Genomic DNA, 22,175 nt, shown 5'->3' with positions numbered 1-22,175 from the left:
TTCTTGTTTTCTTTTCAAGAGCAAAGGACAATTAAATGGACGCCTTTTTTTTTTTTTCTTAACTCTAAGAGCCTTAAGGTCTAAGGAAGCCCTCAAATTATAATGTCAAGGCCAACACCCATGGCAACAAGGAGAAGTTAAGGAGTGTAGGAGACAAAAAGGTATTATGAAGCAGAAGCTGGGTGGTAGTTCTGCCTCACAAAAGAGAGAAGAAACTGAAGCAAATTCTGGTAAAAGGTTAAACAAACTTGATTTCCATAATATTTGCCAAACTCAGCTTTTCCAAACGTTTCCTGAACACAGCAGGCGTAACACATGAAAAGATACAAGACTGCAAACCTCTACGCGTGGCAATAGGTGACTGATTCGAGACAAGATCCTGACTGAGTTTTGACTCCATTCCATTTCATTTGGTTTGCACACACAAAAAAATGAGTCCAGACGTCTGGACTCCATGGGCCAAGGCCGGCTGTGGAACAGCACCTTGTCCTCTGCTCTCACGAGGGATGCCTAACTCACACCCATGTTCCTTTCTTGGCTTGTCTAATCCCATATATCCTCCATGGTGCTGCTCAGGTCCCACTGCCCCATGAAGTCAACTCAGGTGCTGTGAGTCCTCTGTAGTTTATGAGCAACACTCTCCAGGAGAGTCAGCATCCTCTCCCCAGGTCCCTTAAAAAAACAACAATGCAATCTACATTCCAGTATGCAGTGAAGAGGAACAATAAGGAAATTACTCTTGGGTGGAAGCAAGGGGCTTCACAAGTGGTCCAGAATCTCCCCTGAGACTTTGCCTTCTCCTTGGGGTCCTAGAAATCCTACCTTTACTACCATCCTCACCTCTAGCCCCAGGATCAAGGCAACAACTAAGTTTTATAGAGTACTTTAGAGTTTACAAAATGTTTTTACATATTTAATTTCATTTGACTCTCAAATCAGTCCTGAGAGATGGGTTAGCAACCCATTTTACTAAGGAGAAAGGAAGACTCATAAAGGTTATGTGACTTGACCATTGTTCAAGTCCTATTCCCAAGTTCATGCCATTTTCATCTTTTTGGTTCAGTAGTGGGCAAAAGCCTTTTCCTTTATCTTGCTTAATTTATCTGAGAGAGGTTGAAATGGCCAAAGGGAACTTGACTAAAAAGTATGTTAATTGGTAAATATATAAAGGAAATATAGATAGCATAAAATGGGTAAGTTAGTGAAAAGGTAGGTTATCTCTGCCTTCAGGACCTGGCCTCCAAGGGGCCTTTTTCCCCCCTTTTCCAACTTTATTGAGATATAATTGACATACCCATTGTGTAAGTTTAAGGTGTACAATGTGTTTATTTGACACCCTTATTTACAGCAAAATGATTACCACCATCGCTAACACCCCCATCTCCTCACATAATTCCCATTTCTGTTTTGTGGAAGACCTGTTAAGATTTATTCTCTTAGTAACTCGCAAGTATATAATATGGTATCCCCAGGGCATCCTTAAGTTTCCTGGTTCCTCCACTTTGAGAAGGGGAAGCCTGGGGCAAGAACATGTATTGCCAAGATAGTAATGACTAGCATTAGCTGAGCATTTACTGTGTGCCAAAGCGCCATTCTAAGCACTTTATATGTATTACCTCATTTACTCCTTCCAAAAGCCCTGGAGGTATATGTAGTTATTACCTCCATTTTACAGTCAAAGGCAAAGAGAACTTCCAGAACTTGTTCAGGGTAGTAAGGCTGTTACCACACGGCCGAGCCAGGCTTTCTGACTCCAGAGTCTGCACTCCGAACCACTCTAATGTGCCTGGGAAGGGTCCCAACAAGAGCATGGGCCTTAGATGGAGAAATGGGAACAGAACTTTCAGGAGAGAACTGAAACCTTGGTCTTTTATTATAAATGCACAGAGCTGGCATTCAGTACTCTGTTTATTCTTCCTCCTCAACTTACATTGCTTTCTTACTCTTCCTTCTGTGCTGATGGTTTCTAACTAGGTAAGAAGTTCCTTGGTGTCAGGGGGCACATACATCATGCTTCTCTGTTCCTACCTAGCACCTGGCGTAGAATGAACCCTTCAGTAAGGCACCTGTCTCCTGAATGATTTTTTAGCCAGTAACTTACACTCAAAATGGCAACAAGTTCTGGTCCTATAAGGAAGAACTTGTGCCAGACACCACAGTGAAGAAGAGAATAGACTTCTTGGTTCATAGATTCAACAGGGAAGTAAGGGATGGAGGCAGGAAATTAACATCTATTAGCAACCACTTTGTACCAAGCACTAAACTGGGCAGGTTGCTTATGATATCTCATTTAGTATAATTAATTCTGCAAGATGGGCATTATTGTTATGGTCTGAATGTTAGTGTTCCCCCCCGCCCGCCCCCCCCCCATAATTCCCACCAGATTCATATGCTGAAATCCTAATGCTTGGTGTGATGGAATTAGGACATAGGACCCTAGGGAGGCGTATAGATCATAAGGTGGCACCTTCATGGCAAGGTTAGTGTTCTCCTAAAAGAGACCGCATGAAGATCCCTAGCCCTTTCCACATTGTGAGGACACAGCAAGAAGGTGCTGGCTTTGAAACAGGAAGAGGGCCTTCACCGGAATATGACTGTGCAGGCACCACAAACCTGGCCTTCCAGTTCCAGAACTATGAGAAATGCATTTCTGTTGTTGATAAGCCACCCACTCTGTACTGTTTGTTATAGCAGCCCGAACGGGCTAAGACAAATTATTTATAATAGAGGAAGCAGATGCTGAGGATTTGGAAATAGGTCTTCTAGCTGAGGTACCAGCACTGTCCCGTCCATTGTGCAAATGAGGCAGGGGCCTTAGGTCATGATCCTGTCTTCCCTTCCACCATCTGCCCCCAGGCCCTGGGACCGCCGTAAAACTGCCTCTAGCATCACACAGATGCAAGAAGGCACGGAACCGGAGTGTGTATTTTCAAAAGCCAGTGCAGGGCTGCGGAAGGATTTATTAGGTAAAGCGTAGAGTTCCTCACTTTCCCACTGATGGACTTTCAATACCTGTCTATTTCTGGGACATCCGACTCATTCACGTCATTCCCGTTAAACATGGTAGTGAGGGCAGGCGGGCCTGGGAATTGTGTCCTTGTGCCAGCAAAGGGCAGGGGCAAGTGTAAGTTTCTCAAGGTCCCCATTTCCTGACTACTTGGAGTCTTAAAATAAGCTCGTGCCTGGATGCTTGCTGTGGCTTGGGACGGTGGCTAGGCAGGGAGATTTACTGCCTCGCTTTCTGTGTCCAACTATTTTAAGTGTCACTTATGTTCTGGTGTCTTTTTAAATTTATGGATGTTCACTCCGATCTAAAGAACCACAGCCCTCCTTCCTGTGGCTTCCTCACAAATGCCCGCTGCAATCCTGATTTAGTTTTATGGTAATATGTGCTACAGAGCTTCTTGCAGGCCCCGTGGGTCTCTCTTCTCTCCTTTGGATTTTATTAAAAAGAAAAGACAAATGTGCATAAGCAGGTGCCATAAACAACGACCAAATGCCGACCTTTCTTCTTAATAGCAAAGTATATTCTTTTTGTGGGCAAAGCTATAGGAAATCAAAAGCATTTTCCTTGTGACATAAAACCTCAGGTTTTCAATATAAATGAGAAAACAGATGCCAACTCATGTCTCTTCAAAAAAGGTCAGGATAAATTTCTCTTCTTTCCCTCTCCCCCATCAAGTGTGCTAGCCCTCTCCTTTTTTTTTTTTTTTTTTGCCTTTTCTCCGCACCACTTTTCTGGCCATGTCTGCAATTTCTGATGGGATGGGTCTCCATGGTGCATTAATTTTTATCTAACTGTTGGCCATCAGAACTTGCCGTTCCCACAATGATCTTTAGAGAGGAAGCAGTGATGATCTTAGTCTTCCGAACAATCATGAAAAAGTGGCTTCCCAACAGGTGTGGCCGCGGGTACTGACTGACCTTTACTGTGTGAATTGCCTCCTAATGGGGTGCAGGAAGTGCTCGATCCAATCTGTATCAGAATAATCAGGAAGTGTACAGGGTGGGGTGAGAGTGGAAGTATGTGGAACAGATGATAAAGTTTTAATTATAGGAGAAATGAGATGGAAATGACTCAAGAGACTTTCTAAGCCAAGGTCCTGCTACCTAATCCTGTTTTAAATCACCTGAGAGTATTTATTTATTTTTTGAGAGAGAGACAGTACGTGTGAGAGGCAGAGAATCTTAAGCAGGCCCACGCTCAGCGCAGAGCCCGATACGGGGCTCAATCTCACCACCCTGAGATCATGACCTGAGCCGAAATCAAGAGTTGGATGCTTAACCGACTGAGCCACCCAGGTACCCCTCACCTGAGAATATTTATGCAGCCTCTTTTCTCCCCAGGACCTAGAATCTAGTTGGGAGACATGACATAGATGGGAGATACCTTTAATAATACAAACGGTGAGGTGCCTGGGTGGCTCAGTCATTAAGCGTCTGCCTTCAGCTCAGGTCATGATCCCAGGATTCTGGGATCAAGCCCCACATCAGGCTCCCTGCTCGGCGGGAAGCCTGCTTCTCCCTCTCCCACTCCCCCTGCTTGTGTTCCCTCTCTTGCTGTGTCTCTCTCTGTCAAATAAATAAATAAAATCTTAAAAAAAATAATCATACAAACGGTGGTCTGCTCGGTGTCCTATCAGTGGTCTAGAGCATGGGTTGACTAGCGATGGCCTGAGCGCCAAACCCGGCCTTGTTTCTGTAAATTAAGTGTTACTGGACCACAGTTCCACCCATTTGTTTCTTATTGTTCATGGCTGTTCCACTCGGCAACTGCAGAGTTGAGTCCTTGCAACAAGTACCTTGTGGCCCTAAATGTGTAAAGTGTTTCCTTCCTATCTGGTCCTTTATGGAAAAGGTTTGCCCAACCCTGGTCTGGAGTAGGTGCCTCAGGAGGTCAGCAAGGCGGGATCAGCTCAGGCTGAAGCACTACAAGAAGGCCTCACAGAATGGCTTGGACTGTGCCTTGAAGACTTCGGATTTAGCTAGAAAGGAAGGGACAGGAGGGTATTCCAGGCAAGAAAGGGTCAAAGCCATGGCAATTACTAGGGAACAGTTTGATTGGAATGGAGGAATCATTTGTGATAGGAATAAGATAGAAAGATCCGTATAGAGGCTATGTCTGAATAGCAAGGAATCTTGAAAGCCAGGCTAAATTTTTTTTAAATGATAAAGCCTACCATTTCCCCACCCCAGCCTCTATATGAATAGAAAGGGATGTGGAAGTGACTTTTAAAGTCCATTCAAGCTCTGAGAATCAGTTTTTAAAAGTACTGATGCGTACCCCCACCCCCAGAGATTCTGTCTTAATTGGTCTCAGGGGGGACTTTTCTTTTTTTAAACTTCTCAGGGGACTCTAGTGCAATTGGGAACCTCTTCCTAGATGAAGGAAATGGCCAGGCACGTGCCTGCAGAAGCCCAGCTCAGGGCCAGGTAGAGGTAGCAGGTGCCCAGCACATGTGAGTCAAATTAAGTCAGCAATATTGGCTTGTACCAGAGCCAGCCTGATAAACCTCTCTTTTACTAGAGTCAGCTATATAATATTCAGTTGGCCACATGGTTTCCAATAAAAGAAATCACTTCTGCCTGCCCCTGCCTAATCCTGGAAAAGCCCATGATGCTCAATGCGATATTGAGTCTGTTTATAAATTTGGGCATTTATAGTTCTCTCACTGCTATTTTAACATGACCATTTACAAGGCCTTACACAATTTGCCCTCAGCCTTGTTACGTCTCTGATCTTCTCTCTCCCACACACAACCCCAATGACTCCATTCCTGCCCCACTACACTAGCTTCTTTGTTGTCCCTTGAATACACTAGGCATGTCCCTGCCTCAAGGACTCCACACTGGCTCTTCCACTGCCTCCCCTCCCCTCCCCTCCCCTCCCCCCTCCTCTTATCTCTCTTCCCTTCTTCTCTTCGTCCAGACACATGCAAGGCTCAACAGTTCATGTTCAAGTCTTTGCTCAAAGATAACTTTCTTGATGAGCCCTGTCTTGCCAATCTAATTTAAAATTGCATCCTCGTTCCCACACAGGCACTATCCATCCTTCCTTCCCTGCTTTATTTTCCATAGCACTTATCTAATATACTATGCCTTCCATACCTTCTAATATACTATGTCATTTACTTCATTGTGTTTGCTTTCTAGTTCTCATAGCACAATGAAAGCTGTATGAGAGAAGGGATTTTTATTTTGTTCTCTGTTGCATCCCCAGTGCCTTCGATGGTGCCCAGAACATAGAAGTTGCTCAGTAAGTGTCTATTCCATCAGTGCTTGGAATGCTTTTACTCATCATTTAAGACTGAGTTAAAAAGTTCCTCTCTGAAGCCCACTCTGATTTTCCCTTCGCCAAAGAAAGGGGTCCTTCCTTCCCTGTTCCCTTTGGCTTTTTCTGCAACTCTTTAGAGCTTTTTCTCACACATGACTGACTTTTCTCTCTCTCCTACTGCTTCTGAGCTCCAATGCTGGGGGAGGGCACAGGACCCTGCATCTAAGGGAGACTGGACAGGTGTGTGTAAAGGAAATGAACCAGAATTTAATAACAAAATCTTTGACTATCTTTTAACAATGCTTTCTACAGTTGTATACCTAGGCAGTTCTCCATTTTATTCCAATGTGTTGACTTGAGTGGTCTGAAATGTGTCATCAGCACATAGCAGGTTCATGAGCTTTCCAGAGAATCGTATGGACGACCATTGGCCCCTGACGTTAACCTACTTACCAAGCCCTGTCGGTGTTACATCTTACAGATCCCTGAATTTGTTCACTTCTTTCCATTCTCTCCAGCTCTCTACTCTTACCCATGGTTATCTCTTACCTGAAATACTTCCTAAATGGTGGACTCTATCTAGTCTCTTCCCTGGAACCCATCCCCTGCTCAGTAGCCAGAACAGGCTTTTAATACACAAATCAGATGATGTCTCTCTCTTGCTTTTAAACCATTCAGAGACTTCCCATTGCAACTAGTGCAAAGTGTGAAAGTCTTACCAGGGCTCACAGAGTGCCAGCAACTTGCTCCTGCTTCTCTCTTTACCTTCATCTTAGGCCATTCTCCCCTTAGTTACTGCTGTGACGCTTCCTTAAATGCTCTAGGCTTTCTTGCTTCAGAACCTCTGCTGGTTCCTCTGCCTTGGAATGCTCTGGATCTCCTCTGTCTGGGATGCTCGCTCTTCACTTGGATAGCTTCCAGTCTCTCTTCTAATCTCAGCTCAAATATCTCCTCAAGAAAGCTTGCCTAAAGCTCAGGCCAAGGGTGCTGTTCTGCCATATGTCCCCAGAGCACCAGTAGTTACTATTTTGATCACAGTCTTCTTACTTGAATAACTCTCCCCATCAGACTTGAAGTGTGTACCGGAATTCAAGCCAAACAAGGGCAGGTATGTTAATCTGCTTGTGTGTCACTGTATCTTCAGATCTAGGTCAGTGCCTAATGCCTAGTAAATGCTCAATAAATTTTTCTGGACTGAATGAATGAGAGCTAGGTTTTTCTGTCGTATTTACTGTGTATCCCCACCCCAGCATAGTGTCTATATTAGGCGCTCAACAAATATTTATTCAATGAGCAAACTGATCTATCTTTGAGATATTGCCTCCTTAGGCCCTTCACCAAGGCTTTCAATTTTGAACATTAATATTTATTCAACTGTTTTCTGAAATATCCTCCTACTTTGAGGGGTTTACATGAGAACAATGACTATAAACTGCACCCTAAACTCCAGATCTGGGTCTCATACATTCCAGCCACAGTTCCCTCATCGGTGTGGTATGATTTGTCGGAACTGCATCTAGGCCAACCATGCTCTGCAGTTCTTAGGTCTTCAAATGAATAGAGAAGAAAATGTGCAGGCTGCTGGTCTCCGGTGGTCAGAAGGAAAACACTACCGCCTGGCTGTCGTGGGTGGGCCTTGGCCTCACTGCCTGGCTTCTCCAGGGCTGGAAGGGCTCTGAGAAGTGGAACTGTTCCCATGCAGGGCCCTGGAGGGCCTGCTGATGCTGCTGAGAGGCTGCTGCGTGTGCTGGCTGCGACCCTTGAGCCCCCGGCTGGGGAGAGGGGCCAGGCACAATGGCTTCTTTCATGGGAAAACTTTACTCTGCAAACCCAGGTTTGAATGCCTGAATCTCTCTCCTCTTGGTAAATCACAAGGGACGAGAAAAGGTTTGTGCTGTTTGGCTCTCTATAAGACTAGCTTGGCATGAGGTTCCAGCAGAGAAGTCAGGAGTCCCTCTGCCTGGGCATTTCAGCTTGCTTGCTCATGAAGGAGAGTTTGGGACTAAATATAGGGGGGCGGACCAAACCCTATGGATATATTCTGTGAGACATCCTAACAGGTTCTGGACCTAAATAAGATAGGCTGAGAAAAGAGATTGAACTGCTTTTCTTAAGCCACATATAATCATGTGTTTTCTTATTGGAAGCACCCAAGGTCATCTAATTTTGACAAAAATCTAGGGCCTCTCTTTCCCGACCTTCCTGAGAAAGACTTCTCCTACTATAAGTCAGGTTTGTTGGCTTGCTTTTTTCTTTCAGGCTATTTTACTTCATGGAGAAAACCTAACCTAGTGACAGCATAAAAGACAGAGTGGTACGGTGCAAAGACTGGTCCTCCTCAGAAACAAGAGATGTGTGATCACCACCATAGACCTTGGTGTTCTTTCTACATAATGAGGTGGATGGACTAGATCAGCGATTGGCAGACATTTTCTGTAAAGGACTAGAAAGGAAATACTTTAGGCTTCTGGGCCGTATGGTTTCTGTCACAAGTAGTTGACTCTGCCATCATGGCATGAAAGAAGTCACAGACAATACATAGGTAAATAAATGGGCATGGCTGCATGCCAATAAAACTTTATTTACAAAAACAAGCAGTGACCTAGATTTGGCCCAGGGACTATAGTTTGCCAACCCTGTAAGACATTATCTCTTAAAAGTGTTTATGTAATAATTCTAGAATGTGATTGCCAAATTTACTGTCAGCTGAGTCTAGGCAAATATTTAAAACATTCACATCATAAATATGTGTGTGTGTGTGTGTGTGTGTGTGTGTGTGTATGTGTTTGATTTCTATTTCCCATAGCACAATGCTGGCGAGGCATCAACATTCACCGCTAGAGTCCATGTTGCCTAAGCAGTTACGTTCAGGGAACTTATGGTTACTGACTCGCTGTCCCATTCAAATGGAACAGTCTGGATGTGAACTAGGGTATTACAGTGTCTCTCAACTGTTAGAGTTAAATACCAGTCTAAGGTAACAGAGCACTATAAACTAGCGATGGAATGCAGCAACATAAAGCACAATAAATTCTTATTGCTTATGACTACAATGAGACAAAATATTATTCCAGAATAGGGAGAAAGAAAGTAAAACTATCACGGAAAAATATGAGCAGGTTAATTTTTCCAGCATGCTGAATGGCACCTGAGTGACCCAAGAGTTACTGAACTTGAAAATAAACCATTGCTGCATACTCTGCTAGTGACTGGGCTATGATTAATAGTTATGACAATTTCTCATAGTGATGAGTCTAAAATAAAAAAAAGTTTACAATACTCACATTTAATTTGGAATACTTTTACCATTTATAAGCCAAAAGAAAGCAGTTTGAAACTTCCATGAATTCTGATTAACATGATGTGGAAAAACTCAATGCCAAGCTTGTGTAAGTTATGGGAAGCAGAATAGGGCTACTTGTCATTATATGTGTCTTATTTTTAGGATCAGATCAGAAACAGAGAAATTATAGGCTTTTTCCATATGCTCATACACTATGAGCATTCTTTGTTAATTTTAGATCATAATGAAACCTGAAGGTAATCTTTCTGTTTGTAATCCTATACCAGTCCCTGTGGCCATGTTGATAAGTCTGACTTAGCAACATGGCCAGTATGACTAGGCACCCTTTGGCCTCCTGCTCCTTGCTAGGTGGTGGGGAGGAGAAAAGAGAAACTTGCAACTTTGAGCCAAAGGAATAATTTTAGTTACCATTAGCAACATTTGGGGCCACAAAGAGTTAGCATGGTGATTTCCCCCATTTTGTAGACCTGTTTTTTTTTTCCCCCCCAGGCTTTTGAAGGCAGATAATTCTTCTCTTCCACCTTGACTTGACCCTCTCCAGAAGCCATAACGGGAGTACAGAGGTTCCTGTGGCATCTCCATGATTCTGGTGTGAAGGGTCCAGGGCCTGGATGCCCTCATAAAGCTCTCTGCTACCAGAGGGCACCAGCCATGTGGGCAATAATTGGTGAAGGTTCCCATTGACAGATGCCAGAGAAGCTATACTTGGTAAAGTTATTTAAACACTTGTTTGAGGAGTCCATCTGGGTTGGTTTCAGGCCCTACCTATAGAAGGCTAGCCTAAATAGAATTATCTAGCTTTTTCTTCTTGAAAGCTGATGATAGCTCTAGTTTAGTTATGAGGAGGTCATGGCGGCACACTGGGGTATGGTTGGCAAGGGGAGAGGAGATATAGGAGCTATTTTTACTACTCTGCTTTTTACTTACTTACTGTTCAGTGAGTCAATCTGATTGAGAGGATCTTGACTGTGGTATTAGCCCAAGAGGATTCAGAAAGGAGCCATGTTGGAATCTAGACAAGCTAGAGTCCAGACTAAGATCTGCACTCACCTCACATGGAAAGTCAGCCAAGTTTCCACTGGTGAGTCTGGATTCTGTAGGCAATTTAGTGATTTCCTGTTGGCCACCCCTCCTGCTGCCTCCCTCCCACCTGCACGCAGTCACCCATCCATAAATCCTGTCCAGCCCTGGATTTCAGCCCAGTGTTCCAGAGATTTGGACTCACCAAGGAGAGCGGAATTCCCAGGATCCAGGACCAGCTGTGCTCCCAGAGGAGATGTCAGCACTGAAGGAAGGTTCGGTCCAGTGGCTGAAAGCAAGGCCCTGATGTCTTCCAACTGTGTGGGGACTTGGGGGGGATCTGTGGGAAGGCAGATGGGGAGTCAGGCAGGTTAAAGCATAAAGGCTGTATTAAAGGGGGAAGGGAAGATGGGCATGTATTTAAGGCAGGCATTATGGTTGCCTTTTAGCATCATTTTTTTCCCACAGAGAAAGTGTACCTATCAAGGTGAGTCAGAATTTCAAGCTTAGTATTTGATGCCCAAAACAGTAAGGTCAGTAATAAGAATCAGGCATGTTGATTTTAGGAGTTCCTTACTGTATACCACTTTATACCACAGTACCACTGGGTCTCTATAAATGTGTAGGCAAATTAAACTATATTATAAAAATACTCTTAAAAAGCCAACACTTCTTCAGCATTTATTATATGCCAAGTCCTGTGTTAAATAGTTTTCATTCCTTTTTTCATTTAACTCTTACGGTATCCTTTAGAGCACTCTGTTACTGTCCCCACAGATATGGATACATCACCACAGGAATTTTTTATCTTAGAGGGAGAGCGAGAGAGTGCACACACATGTGTGTGTGGGGGGGAAAGGTAGAGGGGGAGGGAGAGAGAGAATCTTAAGCAGACTCCACACCTAGCACTGAGCCTGACACGGGGCTCAGTCTCACGACCCTGAGATCATGACCTGAGCCAAAATTGAGTCAGATGCTTAACTGACTGCACTATCCAGGTGACCCAGGAATTTATTATTTAAAAGAAGCCTACCAGTGACATTTTCTATGAAGAAAAAGGTTTATTTATGAAGTTGATAAAGTGAATTTGCTTTGTGGTCTGGATTTTTATGCCCAGGTAGGACCAGATAAGCAGGACAGGGATGATTTGTTCTTTAAAATCTTAGAAGGAGTTAGGGCTGAAGTCATCAGGGGTCTAGTTAACCAGAGCCCAAAGTGACACAAATGGGAAATAGAGTGGCTTATCATTTCCACTGGACAAATAAAGAGGAGAGCACCTATTGAAGCTGGTGGTGAGAGGACTCAAGATTCTCCGAGAAAAGAAGCAGAATCCTGTTTCCCCACTTCCTACGTCTCCCAAGGTGGACTCCCATCTTTTTCTCTAGAGCACTTGTTGGAGTCTGAAGAGAAGCAGGGGTATTTCTTTTGTAACTGATGGGTCATTTCAGCAGTGTTCAGTGAGGGCCTATTTTGTGCCTGTCACCTTGTCAGATACTTGTTAAGGGTGGCAAGTAAGTCATGATGGCTTCAGAGTCCGCTTCAGAAATATGCCTTCTGTCTACTCTGCCTTGACTGCAAAAAACCATTGCATTCAGGAAACAATGATGAGCTTGAGATTTTTATATCTGTATCTATCTCTATATATAAATTATAAAGACATTATATATGTTATATATAATTTAAAAATCTTCTTTATATGGTATAGGTGAAAACACCATGTTTGGGTTCGGGAATGCTCTATTTGAGCTGTGGCTGTCATTCACTAACTTGGGCAAGTCACTTCATTCCTCTAAGCCTTAGTTTCCTTGTCTATAAAATGGTGAGGAAACTCATCATTTCCTAGATCTCTTTTTACTCTGAAATACCAGGATTTTAGGAACTGATGGTAGTAGTTTACTCCAGCCTAGAGTCTCTTCTTCCCATCTTTTTTATTTTTTTAAACTTAAGTAATTAATTTTTAAAATTTAAATTCAAGTTAGTTAACATATAGTGCCTCCCTGGTTTCAGGAGCAGAATCCAGTGATTTACCACCCACACACAAGACCCAGTGGTCATCCCAACATGTGCCTTCCTTAATGCCCATCACCCATTTTTTAATATTCCCTTGAGGATATTGAAATTGAATACTGAATAGTCCCTCAAGAATATTAAACTCAAGGGATGCCTGGGTGGTGTAGTCAGTTAATAGTCAGCTCTTGGTTTTGGCTCAGGTCATGATCTCGGGGTCGTGGGATCCAGCCCTGTGTTGGGCTCCCTGCTCAGTGGGGAGTCTGCTTGAGTTTCTCTCCCTCCCTCTGTCCTTCCTGCTCATGCTTTCTCTCTCTCAAATAAATAAATAAATAAATAAATAAATAAATAAATCTTTAAAAAAAGAATATTAAACTCAAGAAACCTTTGCTTATTTCCTAAAAGTCAAAAAGGGAGGTTATGTCCCATCTTCAAAACCATCAGATCTTCCTGGGCCAAATGTCAGCCCCTCCTAATGCCCTTAGAACTTTTATCATATTGTTCTTCTTTGGTGCATGTCCATTTGATCTTCCGAGGGAAACCGTAAATTCTCCAAAGACAGAGGTCACCTCTTAAATTTATCCCAACGCTCGAGATGGAACTTAGAGGCAATATGTCATGAATATTCGTTCAACGGCCACAGGAATAAATGAATGAAAGTCACATTACACATCAAGTCTCCATGCTACAGGTTAAGTCACAGAGCTTGGCCTGAAAGCTCAGTTTTATACACAAAATCCCTTGTTTAAAAATTAAGCCCCATTTTTGGCTGATTAAAATAAAAAAAGAGACATTATTTCTATGTTCATAGCCACCCATACAACTAAAAATACTTGGATTAATAAACCAAGGCTTCAGATCAAGAAAAGCCCTCCGCTTAAGAGTCTACACAGTGATTTTTTTTTCTTTCCCCATCACGCTTGATTAAAATGGGAAGATGTCCTACTCATCCAGCTCCATGTTCACGGTCACACTGGTCTTCAGTCGCAATGCTGCAAGAGCTGCCTGGCAGAACACACGCCCTTCATTGGCATAGCTACTGTAGCAACCACGCATCCTAGGCTCTTCTCTGTCAGTGCAGGTGACAATCAAGGCTTATTTCGGGAGGAAAAGCCCACAGGAAGCCCCGTTAACTCAGTGTGGGGCAACCGTGCCTGGGCCCCGGGCTCCAGACTCGCAAGCAGCTCAGCCGGATGAAACCCAACACAGAACAAATGACATCTGTCACGGAGCTGCCTTCCTGTGGCTTTCTAAGATGACTGGAGGTTTATGCAGCCACTGGTGAGAGGGAAACCCGCCGGGGCCTCTCTGAAACCTGAGCGGGCAAGGGCTAGAGACCCTAGGCTTTGGTCTATCAGCAATTGGAGGTATGGAAATATGAGTATAAAGTTTAATTATTTTTCCCCAAGGAGGTCTCCAATATATGAATGTGTGTGTATGTATGTATGGTGGGTGATTCTTCATACTTCTCATAGTTTCCTTTTCTTCTTAGAACGATAGCTTTCTCTTAGTGAGAAGACTAGCATGAGGGCTCTAATCATTGCTTTTTTTTTTTTTAACTTTCTTTTTTTTTATTATTATGTTATGTTAATCACCATACATTACATCATTAGTTTTTGATGTAGTGTTCCATGATTCATTGTTTGCGTGTAACACCCAGTGCTCCATGCAGAACGTGCCCTCTTTAATAGCCAATCACCAGGCTAACCAAGTGGGATTTATCCCTGGGCTGCAAGGTTGGTTCAACATCCACAAATCAATGTGATACAATACATTAATAAAAGAAAGAACAAGAACCATATGATCCTCTCAATAGATGCAGAAAAAACATTTGACAAAGTACAGCATCCTTCCTTGATCAAAACTCTTCAGAGTATAGGGATAGAGGGTACATACCTCAATATCATAAAAGCCATCTATGAAAAACCTACAGCGAATATCATTCTCAATGGGGAAAAACTGAGAGCTTTCCCCCTAAGGTCAGGAACATGGCAGGGATGTCCACTATCACCACTGCTATTCAACATAGTACTAGAAGTCCTAGCCACAGCAATCAGACAACAAAAAGAAATAAAAGGCATCCAAATCGGCAAAGAAGAAGTCAAACTCTCACTCTTTGCAGATGATATGATACTTTATGTGGAAAACCCAAAAGACTCCACCCCAAAACTGCTAGAACTCATACAGGAATTCAGTAAAGTGGCAGGATATCAAATCAATGCACAGAAATCAGTGGCATTCCTATACACCAACAAGACAGAAGAAAGAGAAATTAAGGAGTCGATCCCATTTACAATTGCACCCAAAACCATAAGATACCTAGGAATAAATCTAACCAGAGAGGCAAAGAATCTGTACTCAGAAAACGATAAAATACTCATGAAAGAAATTGAGGAAGACACAAAGAAATGGAAAAACATTCCATGCTCGTGGATTGGAAGAACAAATATTGTGAAGATGTCAATGCTACCTAGAACAATCTACACATTCAATGCAGTCCCTATCAAAATACCATCCACTTTTTCCAAAGAAATGGAACAAATAATCCTAAAATTTGTATGGAACCAGAAAAGACCCCGCATAGCCAGAGGAATGTTGAACAAGCAAAGCAAAGCTGGCGGCATCACAATTCCGGACTTCCAGCTCTACTACAAAGCTGTCATCATCAAGACAGTATGGTACTGGCACAAAAACAGACACATAGATCAATGGAACAGAATAGAGTTTTTTTTTTTTTTTTAAAAGGTAAGACAAAAACAAACTTTTTTACTGCATCCCACCAAGTTCCAGACTCCCTGGGGCAGATAAGCCCAGGGTCCCTAGTCCAGGGGATGGAAGGATTATTGTTCACAACATGGCAGAGTCCAGCACTGGGCAACAGTGAATATTAGATGGTATCCCAGTGGCTGTTATTTCTAATATCTGTGTTATGCCAAGAACTGTGTTAGACTCTTTAGTCAGGGGTTCTTATATTTGGGGGTACTATAGTCTGAGTGTCTGTGTCCCTTCAAATTCATAGGTGAAGTACTAATCCCCCAAGGTGATGGTATTAGGTGACGGGGCCTTTGGGAGGTGAGGCGGAGCCCTCACAATGGCCGTTAGTGCCCTTATACACGAGACCCTGGAGAGCTGGCTTGTTCCTTCTGCCATGGGCGGAGACAGCAAGAAGCCAGTGGTCTAACCCAGAGAAGGGGCTTCAGCAGAACCCGACCATGTTGGCATCCTGATCCTGGACTTCCAGCCTCTAGAGGTGTGAGACATAAACTTCTGTTATTATAAGCTGCCCAGTTTGTGTTTTGTTTTAGCAGCCTGAAAGGACTAAGACACGGGGGTACCCATGTGGACTTTAGGTAGGCTGGACTATGAACTTCCTGAAATTCTATGAAAAATTTTATATGTATGAATTTTTCTGGAGGGGGTCATCAATAGTTTTCATTTGATGCTCAAAGAAGTCCTTAATGCATAAGAAATTAACAATAACTTCTTTACTTCTTGAGCCTTGGCTGACAGCCGCCTCCCCCTACATGGACAATCCCCATCGTGCATCCACATCAAGACCAGCATCTAAGGCTCAGTAAGGTAACTGAGTTGCCCAAGGTCACACAAGGTCACACACTGAATAAACAGTAGAGTCAGCATTCAAAATGATGTCTGCCTGGCCCCCGAGTCTGTGTTCTTTCTACTGGAAGGCCCTAAGGTGGGAGGAAGGGAAGGCATATTGCTTTTATGTAATTAAACGGATCAGGGATAAAGGGAGGGGGAGGGTGGGCTAGACGGTCAGCCTCGAGGTGTTTACCTAGGATCAGCAGCTGCGTGTTCTCAGTCAGCTCTCCATGGACATTGGCTGCCCTGCAGGAGTACAGGCCCTGATCCGAGGGGGACACGTCTGTGAGCAGCAAGGAGCCCTCGTGCCCATGGGGAGGGGAGCCCAGTTTGCTTTTATTCCTGAACCAAGTGACTTCAGCTTCAGGCACACCTAGGAAGAAAAAAAATAAACACATCAGCAAAACACACTCAGGTGACCCCGGAGGCAGTTACCACCGCTTGGTGGACCCTCCCAGGGGCTACTCTGCAGGAAGCATCTGCATGGGCGTCTTCTACCATCCTCTGGCCAAACTAAATAATACCTGCGACCTCTCCGTGGTCTCGAGAGCTTTAGCCTTTTAAAGCTCACACTGAAGAGGCAGGAAGAGAGAGGCCAGTTAACAGAACAGGAAGTGGGCAGCTGGTAAAGGGCACTTGCCAAGATGGAAGGAAAGTACCCAAAACTTTGTGGGTGAAAGCAGGGATAGACATAAGCCCCAAATCTATACAGCGGTGAAAGTGAATGATTGACAAGTACATGAAACAAACATTAAGTAAGAAAAGCTGGACGCAAAAGAGTACACCCTGGATGATCTCATTTCTGTAAGTGACAAACAAACCTGATAATATCAGTCTACGCTGTTAGTAGTCAGGGTGGTGGCTCCTGTGAGAGGGAGGGACAAACAAGGAGGCATTGAGACTAAGCGGGGACAAAGGGCTCGGTCGCGGGTAATTCTCTGGTTCCTGACCCGAGGGCTGGTTTGGTGGGCTTGGTACCTTTATGATATGTCTCCTTTTCTGTACAGATACTACACTTCAGTGAAAAGTTAAAAGCTATAAAATATTAGTATTTTGTCTAGTATGAACCAGACAAAAGAAAGCTGCTGGAACCTTACCAGAACTGACACTATACATGGAAAACACGCTTGTAATTTTTGGATCCTACGTATTTTCTTAGAACAAGAGAACACAGAGCTATGGCCATAGCACCCCAGAGAAAGAGACAAAAGAAAGAGACAAAAAGAAAGTACTCTGTTCTTTCTTCAGTCCAAGATTCGTGTTTGTGAGAGGGAGTTGGGGAGGGTGTGTATGAGTTAGGATGGAGTACCTGCCTTTGGAAGTTGGGCTCTGTCCTTTAGGGGCGTCACTGATTGAATGTGTTTCTCCACAAATTCATATTTTGTTACATTCTAACCACCTCCAATGTGATAGTATTTGGAGGGAATTAGGTTTAGGGGAGTGGGGTTGTCATGATGGGATTAGTGCCCTTATAAGAAGAGACCAGAGAGCGAGCCCTCTCTCCCTCCATCGTGTCAGGACGTGGTAAGATGGAGGTCTGCAATCCAGGAAAAGAGCTCTTAACAGACCTGCATGGGCTGGCGCCTTGAGCTTGGACTTCTCAGCTTCCAGTACTATGAGAAATATATTTTGGACATTTAAGCCACCTCGTCTATGGATATTTTGTAATAGCAGCCTGAGTAGGCTAAGACAAGGGGGCAGCCGTCGTGCTTTAGGAAGTTCCCTGGTGGTTGCCATGCTGGCAAGCAGGCCCCGGGCCAGGACAAGCCTTCTGAGATAGGCTGCATAGGGGGCCCCGCAGGAGGCTGAGCTCGGAGTGGGTTGGGAGACAGAAAATCTGTGGCATCAATTCACAGGTCTCTGGGGAGCAGAAAGCTCCATTCCCCGCCACTCAGCCTGCTGGCCCAGTTCAAAAAGTTTACTCAGAGCTCTTGGGTGTATATCCAGGGTATGTTAATAATGTCAAATCCCGGTCGATGGGGGTCAAAGCCAGGAAGAGTCAAAGGGCTTGATCTTTTGTCCTGTGCTTTTCTGAGTTGGGGCTACATGCTGCATTTGGGGCAAGGACAGTGTTGCCCTTAATGGGCAGCCTAGTGGTGAGGACACAGACGTCCTCAAGGGATTGCCTGTGTACCTGTTACTTGTCCTTGAATCTGCTGAACAGAATCTGCCAGCAGTCTACTCTGTAACACCCAGCTCAGTGGCCGCCCTAATTATGGCCCCCTGGGCACTTGCTGCTCCTGAGCTCCCAGCAGGAGGAAGTGGGGTGGAGGCGGGAAGGTGGTCTCACACTCCCTCAACAATGATGAACTGCCTCGTGGGAATTCACCGGTATCCTGCCTGCTCAGCTGCCTCAGGTGGGCCTGGAGCGGTGCCCCAAGGTGGTGGTCAAAGTGTCTGGCCAATCTGTAGAGCCTTCCTCCCTATTACAAGGACTAGAGGAGTGATTCTCTCGTTTTCTCTTTTCTCCCAATTACTAATAATTTAATGAAAACCACTAAGAATCACCAAACTGGCTGGAAGGAGGAGGCAGGGCTGCTGAAATGGGATAAAGACTCAGATACTGCAAGCTTGGCACATCGGGAGAGGCATACCTCATGATGCCTGATGCTCAAATGCAGGACAAGGACCAGGCTGGCCCGGCCTCAGAGTATACCTGGACAGAAGAGGCAGGTAAGGGGCAGAAAAGCTGATTTTTCATTGCAGCACCACTAGGGAGAGCAAGAGCATCATGATGTCTAGCCATGCTAGCTTGGACTTTGGACCTTGAGCTTAGTTTTTACGTAAAAAAAAAAAAAAAAATCCACAGCATTCAAGAGAAAGCCTCCGAAAGGTAAACTAAAGAAAACATTCCCTGCCATTTCTGTCCTGAAGACACAAGGAGAATCAAGGTCCTACAAATAATTTTCTGTCAGTATTTCCCTTGTTACGAAGCGCTCACATGCAGCGGGTAGGGTGGCATGTTCTTTTGAAGAGCGCTGTGGGTAGCAAGCACACAATCCCCGCTAGGACCTAAGACTGTTCTAGAGCAAGGCAGGTAGAGTAAGGGAGCTGGACTAAATGGGCCCTCGGTTCCACGAAGTCAACGGGGGAGCGAACACGCTCTCCACCACTGTGCTGATGGGAATGGTGCGTGTGTCTCCAGCGCCGACACTCCTGAGGATCTCTGCAACATGGACAATCCTGCAGCAAGTCTCGCGGCTACTCCCAGTGCATCCTTCTCTGGAAGGGCCCGTGCTCCTGCCCGACAGCCAGAGGCAGAGACACGGAGGAGAAGAGAGGAAATTGGGGGGTGTGGGGGGTGAGAAACAAGAGGCAGAGGGAGAGAACCCAGGCCCTGAGAGAGACCTGGAGCCATTTCTCACTTCCCCAGGAAGTGGGTCCAAGCCTCTTCCATTCCCTTAATCACTCTGCCTCATGCCCCCCCCCCCCCCGCCCCCATGAAATCGGAGTGTTTGCCAGCATAAGACAGGTGCTTATCAAAAGGACTGAATTCTCCAGGTAGGGTAGGGGGTGGGGGGCTCATGGGAGAAATGCAAACGTTCAGGGTAGCAAGGGGTCGCAGGAGGTTACCTCCAGTCCCTGTACAGCTAAAACCTTAGAGAAGTGATGGCTATGCCAAAGGGAGAGAAATTATGTAGGACTCGTTCTTTAATATATTTATTAGCAAATCTCTGTCAGGCTCACTCCAGCATGGACCTGCATCGAGAATTTGCTGATGGAGGAGTTGTGTCTGGTGGCACATGTTGGGGGCTTCCTGCCTGGGACTGTGGGCCTCAGGCAGAGGGTGACACCAAAAAGATACTTTAGAATCTCTTTAGTCTCTTTCACAACTGACTCTGACATCTTTCAAACATAGAAGAAAGGAAGAGGAAACATTAACGAGGCCTCAGAGAGCTTTTTTCCCTTTTTTTTTTCCCCCTCAAGAGATGATAATGAGCCTGAAGAGAACATCACCAGCCATTGTTTAAGCCAGAGTCCCTTGAAAAGGTACCAGATACACATGCCCAAGACCAACGTTCAGAATAGCTGAACACAGGGAGTGCACGACGGTCAGGGACTGTGCAAAATATCCTGAACATGTGAGAGGAGAAACAACACTTGGTGAACATTTGCTATAAGCCAAACATTTTATAAAGATAATCACATTGTTCAAAGAGATGAAAAAATCTGCCTAAAGTGATGTTAGTTTGAATCCCTGACTGATTACGTGGGGACATAGCCTCTGTCTCTCCCTACACCTCACCCCATGGCCAATCAGTGACCTACAAATGGCAGGGTGGAGATCCACACTCATCCATTTGATGCCACGGATCCCCACCTTACCCTGTGCACCACGCTGCCTGCCCCTGGACCCAACTGCCTCTTCAGAGAAGATCAGAAATGCTACGCTACTCTTTCTGAGAGCGCCGAACCCTAACCACTAGACCACCAGAGATATGCTACTCTTTCTGGATCATCAAATTCTTATTTTCTACTCTAGAATGAACCTTTCTGCTGGAGCTGTAACACCAAGATTATTGTGAGGAGGGATTTCTAGAACCCATGTGTGCTGGCTTTATTAGCTCTCTTCTTGTTGAGAAGCTGGTCAGGTTGTGGGAGACTTTTTTTTTTTTCCTAGGCTGTTGTGATGTGACCACACATTTTACCAAAAGAAATGTCTAAAAAATGACAGAAAAGATACTCTACCACAGAACACAGTCCAACGCTATGTTGTTGACAAGTTACTTGGATAGGCTCCACAGTCTGGCCTCCCTGCTATGATCTGTGTATAAAACAGAGGAGGAAAAAACCCTGCTTTGCCTTTTTCCCTTTGGTGGCATATCTTATCAACAACACAATGCTCTCCCTGTTGCTTGAAAGAATCAGTAAATGAGTCTGGTCATAATGGGTTGTAACTTGAGATGATTATAAGGATTAGTGCCTTTCATCTCCACGGGGCTGCCAGGTAGGGTGATGCTGTAATATTCTTTTTTCAATCCCACACAGGATATTCTTGCTAACCAGACCACTTGTTATATTTGGAAGGCTGCTTGCACCACACAGCCTGTCAGCATCTCGAGCTGGGGTGTCCACTGAAAGGTGCACCTTGACATGATGCCCTTGAGCAGCTTCTTCCGTGGCTTGGTGCAAGAAAAGGAAAGGATACAGTAACTAAAACGTCAGCCGTGGCAATTATTCTAAAGAACCACGGAAGTCTGGAAAGGAGGTTTTCAGCCTTCCACATTTCTCTGTACTGATTGGGGCAGACATTGATAGTGGTTCACCAAACCGGTTTCCCTCTTTTGCCTGGGTGCCCATCCAGGCCATGTTGCTCAATATCCCTTGTGGTGGGGAGTGGCCAGGTGACAAGAGGGACTGTGAGAAGTGGTAATATGTGTTGCTTCCAGGTGTGGCCCTTCAAAGCCTTCCCAACCACCCTCCATGCTTTTCTTTTCCCCCTCTTCTGGTTGACAGGTTAGAGATAACCCCTGGGGAGACCTTGAAGGGCATGTGTTAGAGCCACAAGCATTCCATGACCCTGACTGTGTGGGGCAGCCAGCTCTCTGGACTCTTATGTAAATAATAATAAACTTCTATTGTGTTTGATCCATGATATGTTTGGGGGTCTACTTATTAGCATAATCTAGCCTACCTTAATGAATATACTACCTGTCACTGATTCCTCAACTATTTATTTCTGCATCACCAGTCCTAACAATTTTATCTCTGAAGTCCTTCAAAAACTTCCTTTGTTCTTAGAAGAAAATCCCAAATTGTACCATAATCTATGAGAGCATGTAAGATCTAGCCCCTGTCTGCTCTCCCCCACCCTTCAGCCACAGGTCATGCTACTTTCTTCTCTGTTGTCTGAACTACAGCCACCCCAGCCATATTCTACTCCTTTAGAGGCAGCCTGCTCTTTCTTTTTTTTTTTTAAAGATTTTATTTATTTATTTGACAGAGAGAGACACAGCGAGAGCAGGA

General features: G+C 44.6%; 1 protein-coding gene across 2 annotated transcripts in view; it reads right to left on the bottom strand.

Annotated features, from left to right (window-relative positions):
- Positions 1-22,175, bottom strand: part of ADAMTSL1 (ADAMTS like 1) — a 904,085-nt gene that overhangs the window by 56,659 nt on the left and 825,251 nt on the right. For both annotated transcript variants that reach the window (XM_078061266.1, XM_078061267.1), the window contains 2 exons: positions 16,402-16,581; positions 10,804-10,938 (listed from right to left, as the gene is read on the bottom strand). In XM_078061266.1, the coding sequence (XP_077917392.1) occupies positions 10,804-10,938; positions 16,402-16,581 (315 nt within the window). The remainder of the gene's footprint in view (positions 1-10,803; positions 10,939-16,401; positions 16,582-22,175) is intronic.

This window comes from Halichoerus grypus, chromosome 14, assembly GCF_964656455.1.
Source record: "Halichoerus grypus chromosome 14, mHalGry1.hap1.1, whole genome shotgun sequence".
In the NCBI taxonomy this organism is placed as follows: domain Eukaryota; kingdom Metazoa; phylum Chordata; class Mammalia; order Carnivora; family Phocidae; genus Halichoerus; species Halichoerus grypus.
The sequence above is the reverse complement of the archived record's forward strand: the minus strand, read 5'-3'. Positions and strand labels throughout refer to the sequence as shown.